General features: G+C 35.3%; 1 protein-coding gene across 1 annotated transcript; it reads left to right on the forward strand.

Annotated features, from left to right (window-relative positions):
• Window positions 1-1,301: 1,301 nt before the first annotated feature.
• Window positions 1,302-9,450, forward strand: LOC107909273 (serine/threonine-protein kinase CTR1). Its single transcript, XM_016836747.2, has 16 exons — window positions 1,302-2,119; window positions 3,131-3,432; window positions 3,524-3,668; window positions 3,847-3,950; window positions 4,553-4,761; window positions 5,392-5,784; window positions 5,895-5,935; window positions 6,363-6,431; window positions 6,542-6,642; window positions 6,829-6,913; window positions 7,026-7,124; window positions 7,525-7,593; window positions 7,693-7,824; window positions 8,392-8,486; window positions 8,569-8,779; window positions 9,132-9,450. Exons 1-15 carry the CDS (start codon window positions 1,496-1,498, stop codon window positions 8,678-8,680), a joined length of 2,580 nt encoding a protein of 859 aa, XP_016692236.1. The 5' UTR covers window positions 1,302-1,495; the 3' UTR covers window positions 8,681-8,779; window positions 9,132-9,450.
• The last annotated feature ends 488 nt before the right edge of the window (window positions 9,451-9,938 follow it).

The following is a 9,938-nucleotide window of genomic DNA, read 5'->3' on the forward strand; positions in this document are numbered from 1 at the left end:
CCAAACTGGTTGGGGTAAAGTTGAGGGTAAGTTTTGTATGGTTGCCGTTTTAGTCATTAAGAGTGTAGAACCCGTTTGAGGAATTCGTGAAACGACATAATTTCGAGATGGCAAGATGTTGTAGATAAGATAGACAAGGTGACCGTGGGGGTTGGTTAGGATGTTAATGGAACGGGCTCGGACAGTGGCGGAGCCAAGGGGGGCTTGACAGGTGCACAATCCCCCTAAAATGAAAAAATTTCTATTTAAGCCCTTTATACTTTATAAAATTACACTTTAATCCCCCAAAATAATAAAAATTTGATTTAATCCTTTAAAAATTATAAAGATATAGACTATTAAAATGGTAAAATTGCATTTTTACTATCATAAAAATATACAGTTTAATTTCAGCCCCCCAATTTTTTTTTGCCTCCACCACTAGGCTCAAGAAACTTTGTTGAGCATGGATTGCTATAAGTTACGATTGACGAGGTCTTCGAGTGAGGCGAGCTTGTGGACTAGGTCATTGAGAGATCCAAATTGGTTCACTAAAGCGATGATGGACGATGAGGGTTTGTAATTGTGGGGTGAGAATATGCGAAACAAGTTTTATTTTGGTTCAACTTTCGCCTTTACTTTTTTCATAAACATAAAAAAATTTTAATAAATGGAAAATATAGAAAAATTACGTTAAAAGAGATATAGAAGGAATGAAAACAAAGAGAGATAATGAAAAATAAAGAAAAAAAGGAAGTTAAAAGAACATAAAAGAAAAAAATTGCTTAAAATGAAAAAAAATATGAAGACCAATTGTATAATTTAACATGAAATTTTTGTTTAAAATGATGATTTAACGTGCCACATCAGCTTACCGTTATATCGTTAACTGCAATTAACAGTTCAGTGATTAAAATATTATAACACGTTAACGTAAGTGACTAAAACATAATATTCCAAATATAAGTAAATAAAATGTAACTTAAAGTAAATAAAAATGACTTTAGTTGATATAGATATTGTTACTAATGTAAGAGAATATGAGTTGTTTAAGTGTGCTAAAGGTTATTATTCTTCTATTTAAGAGTTGTAAATGGAATATAAATAATTCTAAGTATTGTGTAAAAAAAATAGATATGATTAAAATTTATAATGAGATGATAAAAATAATTATTATTTAAAAAAATGAATGATTAAAATGTTAATTAAATTAACAACAAGCGATTAAAGCAAGAAAACAATTTAATAATATTATTTTAATTTTTTTATGATCTAAATTTTAAGGATTAATTATATAGTTTATCCAAGAGTAAAAAACAAACGATTAGGCCACCGAATAAAAATGGTATCTTTTCCCTTTTTTCTTTCTCTCTCCGACAATCGAATTCTAGAAAGAGGAAAAACAAGAAATTAGTAAAAAGAGTTCAGGAAAAAAAAACTAGAAAGGCTTGAAATATTCAACAATGGCGGTTCCTAGGGTTTCTAGGGTTTTGTGATCAATTCCTTTAGAGTATCAATGGAAATGCCCGGACGAAGATCTAATTACTCTCTCCTTAGCCAGTATCCCGACGACCAGTATACCGTGTCCATATCAGGAGCTCCGCCTCCCTATTACGATTCACTTTCAAGCGAAGCTACCAGTAATAAGAACAAAGTGAAATCAGAGAGAGGTTTAACTGATTGGGATCAGAGTCTCAGTCAGAACCAAAACCAGAACCAGCTACAAGCAAATCGAATCTGTGGCGGCGGCGGGGGAGGGAATACTTTTGCTTCGTCGATCAGTCTTCAACGGCAATCAAGTGGAAGTAGCTTTGGTGAGAGCTCTTTATCGGGAGATTATTATGTGCCGACCTTTTCTACGACGGCCGCAAACGAGATTGATGGGTTCGTTTATGGTCACGACGGGAGCTGTGAGCATGTGGATTTAAGAACGAAAATTGGGGGTTCGTCCTCTGGAAAAAGCTGGGCGCAGCAAACGGAGGAGAGTTATCATTTGCAGTTGGCGTTGGCTTTGAGGCTTTCTTCGGAAGCTACCTGTGCTGATGACCCGAATTTTCTGGGTCCGGATTCGGATGATTCTGCTGTTCGGGGAAGTAGCTCTAGCTCCGCCTCAGCTGAGATAGTTTCCCACCGGTTCTGGGTATATTTCTAGTGGATTTCTTTGTTCATTTCACTATTAGCTTGTTTAAATTAACTTAAATGAACAATAAGGCTAGGAGATTGAAGGAATATGCATAGGCAAATATAACGTCGTGATAGTGAATGGATTTACTTTTTAGATGATTCCAAATATCTGTTACGATATGAACTGGATGTTGTGAGTGAACTCTTACATTTTGTTGTGAACTCTGAATGATTCATAGGATAGGATGTGACAAGTTTGTTGGTCAAGAGTAGTTTTTTATTGGTTCGGGTTTAGAGTAGGTTTCTATTGGTTCGGGTTTAGAGTAGTTTTCTATTGGTTCGGGTTTCGAACAATCTTGTTGATTTATGGCAATATTATTTTTACATTTGGATCTAGTATGTATGAGTTAGCAATCAGAATCTATATGGATAAAATTTATAGTGGGATCTCAAAAAGCAAGCAATTTCTACTGGGCATTTATCCTTTTTTGGTTCAATAGGGTTTTTATTAGTTCGAACTTCTAGTTATCTTGGTAGGAAGTTGTATGACAAATGCTCAACTAGGGTCTTTAAATTCTGTAGGTGGCGTAGCTACCAGATCAATGCAGTTGCTCAAAGTAGTAAATTACTAAAAAAATTAATACATAAGATAAATACAATAATAGATAAAACGAGATCGACTTGCCCCTAGATATTTTATACTTTCTCCCACAAAAACATTTGTAATGCTTACTCCAATTGTAATTCCATCGATTACTTGCCTATCAAAAAATGAGTTAGTTCTGCTAATCTGAACATTTGGAGTGGGGATGATGATGATTATTATTATTGTTAATTTTGTGAATGGTGAGTTCTTTTATTCTGGTATTGGCAAGCTTATGTATTTTAAACGTGGGTACAATGGGAGTATATAGCTGCAAAGCACCTGAATTACAAGTGTGGAAACTAGGATTTACTGTTTCCGGATTTCGGTGATAAAAAATTGGAACTTTAAATATCCTGCTGTTTCAATGTTTTTGTGCATCAGGTGAATGGCTGCTTATCATACTTTGAGAAAGTTCCTGATGGGTTTTATTTAATTCATGGAGTTAACCCATATGTCTGGACCATGTGCACTGATTTGCATGAACATGGTCGAATTCCAACAATTGATTCTCTAAGATCTGTTGATCATGTTGGTGGTTCACCAATAGAAGCGATATCTGTTGACCGAAGAAGTGATCTTGGCTTAAAGGAACTCCAAAATAGAGTCCATAACATTTCTTGTAGCTGCATAACCACAAAAGAAGTTGTTGATGAGTTAGCAAAGCTTGTCTGCACTCGCATGGGGTGAGTTCTCTACACCATTAATGCACAAAATTTCAACATTCATGCAATTTCTATGCACCTTTGTGATGAATTGTTTTATTTCAAACCGAAGGGGTTCATCTGCAACTGGAGAGGATGATTTACTTTTGTATTGGAGGGATTGCAGTGATGATTTAAAAGATTGCTTAGGTTCAGTTGTGGTTCCTATAGGTAGCCTGTCTGCTGGCCTTTGCAGACATCGAGCTTTATTATTCAAAGTAAGGTCCTAATTTTTTATGGTGTTCTCATTTCAGCCAAGGTTTTTGGAAGTACTTTTTTCTTTAGTTAGTTATCTTTTTTTGCCTTCACCACTCCTTGGTGAAGCAAGTTTCCTGTTAAATGTGTTGCCCTTTGAAGGGGAAAGGATTTATTCACATTCAAATATGACTTATCCAGGTGCTAGCTGACACAATTGATCTGCCATGTCGAATTGCAAAGGGATGCAAATATTGTAAAAGAGATGATGCTTCCTCCTGCCTTGTTCGCTTTGGGCATGACAGGTATTTTATATCTGCACCATGGTATTTGGTTGCTAATTATCTTCATTTTGTTTCTGATTTGTAACCTGTTTCCTTTATATTCTTAAGTTGTCATTCTTTTAGTAGGATTGTTCAAAGATGACAATATTTTGCTGACAAAAGAACCCTGCATTTTCTATTGATGTTGTTTTTCATGTAGAAACTGAACAGTTTCAAACAATAATTGCTTAATTCTACCTGCTATTCCTCTTGCTTGGTAGTGCTGCATTTGCACCTTGTGGTTCTTTCTTCCTATTGTGGGCAACAGTTTGTGAAAACTGCCTAAATTATCTTGGTTAAAGTTTTCTATATACAAGTGTAGTCTCATGAAGCCAGTCTGATGGGGAACAACCATCCAAGTTCTAGCAGGATGTCTATCCTAGACATAAATTTAGAAGGGTTTCATTCACAAGTGGAGATGGACTTTATTTTCTCATGGGCTTAAAACCAGCGTATATATATATCTATGTTTCATGTTATTTGGAGATTGGATTTTGATTATTGAACGACTTCGATATTGAGAATGATTGGATATATTATTATTCTGGATAACTTTTCTTACTTCATGGTCTTGGTGATTTCAGGGAGTATCTAGTTGATCTAATAGGGAACCCAGGTTACTTATGCGAGCCCGATTCATTGCTCAATGGTCCATCTTCCATCTCAATTTCTTCCCCATTGCGCTTTCCACATCTCAAACCAGCTATACCTGCCATTGATTTCAGGTCATTGGCCAAACATTATTTTTCGGACTGTGAATCACTTAATCTTGTATTTGATGATGCTGCATCAGGTAAATTTTCAGCTACTATCTATATAAAGAGCTTCATTGGGTGTGCCTTATCTGCTTTGAGATTTTAGGCTTTAGTCTTTCATTTGGCTCGAAGTCTGCAGTTTCTTTTGCTCATCTGCTTTGGAATGCTGGAAAGCTTTTCATAGTTATTGAAGTGGCTTCATTGCATATGCTGTTAGTCAAAGATGAAGTGCAGTGTTCCCAGTCATTATAAATTTTTTTTGCATCTTCACTGATAGATGATTACATCTCTAACTTAAACTGCTTCTTATGAATCTTGCTACTGAAATTTTTTGCACGGGCTTTTCAATTTTGTCCAAAAATGTTCATCCTAGATCCAAATGAAGGTGTTGTCATATTGCTTTGAGCTACAAGGGAAAACCTGAAGTGATCCTGGCAATTATTTTTGTGAACAAATATTAACAGATAAACTGGTTTTGATATTGTTAATTGCTTCTTTTATATCACTGTTGAGGCTGCTATTTCTGTATCCATAACACATCAGATGTTTGCAACTTAAAATTGATGCCTTTTATAGGGATTCAGTAATATCTTAACTTTACATGGTTAAGCTTGTTTTTCTTTATTCATCTTGTATGCAAGTAAGCTATAGTTTGCTTGTCATTTCAGGCACTTTTGTGGATGAAGAAAAGAAACTTGGTAACATTGGCACAGACAGAAATAACCTTGTGCAGATATCGAGTAATATGAGTGATGTCTCACAGTTGCCCCTATGTAATATTGCTAAGCCACCTGCTCATGATAGAGATTCACAACATTTGCAGTCTATAATAAGTTCAAAGAACATTATTAAAGATCCTTTAAAGCGCATCCCTCCTCTAGGGCATAGAGATGTCCCAGATCTAATCTTGTCTGACCCAATTGAGGATTCTACCAAGGATTCAAGGTTTGCTAAGGGAAATCAACTTGTTCCCAGCAAAAAAGGTAGAGAACTTGTCCTCGAGGTTGATGATTTGGACATTCCATGGGGTGATCTTGTTTTAAGAGAGAGAATTGGTTCTGGTATTTTCTTGTCTTTCTTAAGTAACATGTATATTTTTAACAGGATAGCCTACTCAGACTATATTCCTTGGTCATAATTCATGTTTTGGTTTGGACTTGGTTCTTTTCAGGTTCTTTTGGAACTGTCCATCGTGCTGAATGGAATGGCTCAGTAAGAATCCTTTTGTTTATTTATTATTGCTACAAGGATAATGTCAAATGTTATGGAAGTTCTACTCTTTATATCTTTTGTGCTGCATATTGTTTATTGTCAACATCTACTTCTTGTATATCAGAACCCTAGTTGTCTTATGGAGATTCTGGGGCCTATTTTGTTTGTGCTCTTCCTTGGGAATGAGAAAATGACAACAATCATTGATATATATTTGACAAATGGAAGTAGATAGATTCCTTAGTGACATGTACTATATCTGTGAAATTGCAGAATTTGTTGTCTTTTGATTCTAGGAGATTGGGTATTTAACAATATATTGAACTTTTAGATTTTATTGTATGTGTTAAATTTTTTCTGTGCTGTTGATAATTCCTTTCTATCCAAATCACTTTTTTTTTTCTTTTTTCTTTTGTTTTAATTACAGGATGTAGCTGTGAAAATTCTCATGGAACAGGACTTGCATGGTGAGCGCTATAAAGAATTCTTGAGTGAGGTATGTGTTGCGTGACATTCTGAACAACTTTGTTGCTGAGATTAAGGAAACATCAGTTTCTCATTCATGTTCTTGATATGATGTGTGCTTTCACCTCAATCGTTTGTTAGGTTGCAATAATGAAACGACTACGGCATCCAAATATTGTTCTTTTTATGGGAGCTGTTACTCATCCCCCCAACTTGTCCATAGTTACAGAATACTTATCAAGGTTTGTTGCTTCCTGTTTCTTCTTATTTATTTTCTTGGCGGGAGAGGGGGTTGGCAAGGGAAATGCCCCTTTGTTTGCATTCCTCCAGTTGAATAAAGAAGATGAGAGAAGAATTTTGTTTAGTAATGTCTGCCTTTTAGAGTTTTGAACTGTTAAGTGGACTAAAAACTTGACTCTAATTTGCAGAGGTAGCTTGTATAGGCTTTTGCGTAAGCCTGGTGTAAGAGAGGTGTTGGATGAGAGGCGTCGCTTGAGTATGGCTTATGATGTGGTGGGTTGCTAAGGGTTTACTTTCTTTTGTTCTTTATTTTCCAATTTGTAATATGTCGTCTTTATATTTGTTAATGTTACAGTCTAAATCACCATCTTTTTTTTACACACAGGCAAAGGGAATGAATTATCTTCATAGACGCAATCCCCCTATTGTTCACAGAGATTTAAAATCTCCAAATCTTTTGGTTGACAAAAAATACACAGTGAAGGTAATTCCCAGAATGCTGCTGCTGTGCCTCAAAGAGCATAGTGTTCTCTCCTAATGATTCTGTCATATGAAGCATAAAAATTTTTGCTGTTTCAATTTATGTATTTTTATGGAGTAAATGCTAAGTGATTGACTTCTTTGTCCATGTACTGATAATGGAATCGAAATAGTTCTCTAGCCGTATAATGTCACTGCACTTGTTAAAAATAGCCACAGGTTTTTACTATTGAAAATGCTTCTCAACTACTTTTTCTAATATCCAGCATTGTGTATAGTTGGAGCCAGCCGCATTTAGTTTTCTTTGCTGCTTTGTTTGTAATTATATCCATTGCTCTCTTAATGCAAATTTCTCTCAAAAGTTCACAGAATTCTTCCTCACATTGCCTGGTCCGTACATTCAGGTTTGCGATTTTGGACTTTCTCGTTTGAAGGCAAACACATTTCTTTCATCCAAATCAGCAGCTGGAACTGTATGCTAAACTAGTTTTTAATAATATTTTTGCTATTTCTATTTGATTTACCACTGTTATGCTGTAAAGTATTAACAAATACATCTATTTTTATATTAGCCTGAGTGGATGGCTCCAGAAGTTCTTCGTGATGAACCTTCGAATGAGAAGTCCGATGTATACAGTTTTGGTGTAATATTGTGGGAGCTTGCAACATTGCAACAACCATGGGGCAACTTAAATCCAGCACAGGTTTGTTAATAAATTATAGATTGTCCCCTCAAATATCTCATTTGCTAATGATTTTAGCTTTTATGAGCTTAACAAGGAGCATATTAAATCTTCACTTAAAGGAGATAATAATCTGATGGCAAATAAATTTTTTCTTGAAGAGGAGCAAACCAGTTTTGTAAGCTTCTTTGAATATTGCATGCTTGAATGCCATTTGAAAGAAGAATCCCATGGGTATCTACATCCTGAATATAGGCATCCCATGTTCGGATAAAGTTCAAGTTTGTCTATTTAACTTGATGTTTGTAAATGTGCCTCTGAAAAAGGTGAGGGGAAGCTCATTACAAAAAGGCAGGAGTTCTTTAAATTTTTGCAGCTTGCAATGAAGTAGCTAAGTTTGCACTTTGTGGACCAACATACCCCTCAATGAACATTAACTATTGATATATCTGTACTTCTTGTCTAATTTACATAATTGGGTTTGAGATTCGGGTTTTTACTATTTTTAAATTTACATAATTGTCGGGCAATGATAATCTTCTGGAGCTTAATTCTAACGAACATAGCCCAATGTAAGCGGTATTGCAGGTTGTAGCAGCTGTTGGTTTTAAGGGCAAAAGGCTTGATATTCCTCGTGACTTGAACCCTCATGTGGCTGCCATAATTGAGGATTGCTGGACCAAGTAAGTAGAAAAGCTTTTGTGATATGGAGTTTGCTATGCAAATTTTCCTCTTTCCCCAGTGTCATTGTTGATTTTATTGCAGTGAGCCCTGGAAACGTCCGTCATTTTCCAATATCATGGAACGGTTGAAATCGTTGATTAATAAACCTTCGACCCCTCAACCAGGGCGTGCTGACATTCCACTGCATACCTGAATGGTCAGAACTCCTGCGATTTCGTCTTCTTGCACATAATACAGCATTCTTTTTGACATTATATGCGGTGGAAGGATACATGCTGTTAAATAGTCTAAGGTACAATCCTTTAACATGCTTCTGCATCCTAGGCATACTGTCTACTTTAGGATTCTTTTCGATAGTGAGGTCATTGTTAGCTTTAGAGTAGATTTCACAATCAGCAAATGCTCGAGGTTTAAGTGTGTATAATGTTACTAGGAACTTCATGTCTCTCCTCCTTGTCATGTTTACATGCTCATTGATCTGTGCGTATATGCAGAAAACACGCACGCTTTTGCCAATGCATATGCATATTCCCTTTCATTGTTTACGAGAATTATTGTTTTAACTTTAATCAGAAAAAAAAAAAGAATTATTGTTTTAACTGCAAGGACTTCGAAAAAATAATACTTTATTTGATTGTTTGCAGAAGTAGTTGTACATGTCTCTCTCCATAGCTGAATGGGACTTGCTGATTCTTAACATGGGACTTGCCGGGAAGTTGTTTTTTTCTTCATAAAGTAAAATTTCACATGGAATTATGGAAGTTGTATCATAGTTATTTTTCTTTTCTAGTAGTTTTGTATTTAATGGTTGTGACTGAGCTCAGTTAAATGAGAAGCAACTCATCGGCATTTTCATGAATTTTTTATTTTTATTTTATAATTTAGGTTATCAACGTTTGATCCCTTGTGACTAGAATTAAGAATTCATCATTCTATTTGTATTATTATTATTATTATTATTAAGATGGAGCCAAGTAAAATTATTATTATTATTATTATTATTATTATTATTAAGATGGAGCCAAGTAAAAAGTAGTAAATGGTGCCAAAAATAGTGAACTAAAGGGGGGTCAAAGATGGGTGTTTAGGGTACAAAACTGAGTCCACTATAGTCATCTGGTCTCCTGAAAAGGCTAAAATGGCCATTATATGACCATATCTATCAGATTGGATTGTCCATTATGGCTTTCACTGGATATATATCCTTCGGTGAAAACAAACTTATGTATTATTATCAGTGTAAATTTATATGGTTTGACACTTGTTTTTTTTTATTTATCATTGATATTTTAGTAGTTCAACAGTTAGATTATCAGTGTACTTGCAATAACAACGTTAGGAGTCGAGGCTTCCTTTCGTGCATGAATAACATATGTTCTAGCAGGAGTTCTAGCCTCAGGTTTGATTGTCGACTCTAGTCGAAGTGCTATTTCCAGGTCTTCCACCTTGGG

This window comes from Gossypium hirsutum, chromosome A01, assembly GCF_007990345.1.
Source record: "Gossypium hirsutum isolate 1008001.06 chromosome A01, Gossypium_hirsutum_v2.1, whole genome shotgun sequence".
NCBI classification, from domain to species: Eukaryota; Viridiplantae; Streptophyta; class Magnoliopsida; order Malvales; family Malvaceae; genus Gossypium; species Gossypium hirsutum.

Bases quoted from the DNA above. Each gene is read 5' to 3' on its own strand.
- LOC107909273 (XM_016836747.2), top strand. From the start codon at position 1,496: ATGGAAATGCCCGGACGAAGATCTAATTACTCTCTCCTTAGCCAGTAT. The intron at 6,432-6,541 runs GTATGTGTTGCG...ATCGTTTGTTAG, and splicing joins ATAAAGAATTCTTGAGTGAG to GTTGCAATAATGAAACGACT. The intron at 8,487-8,568 runs GTAAGTAGAAAA...ATTTTATTGCAG, and splicing joins ATTGAGGATTGCTGGACCAA to TGAGCCCTGGAAACGTCCGT.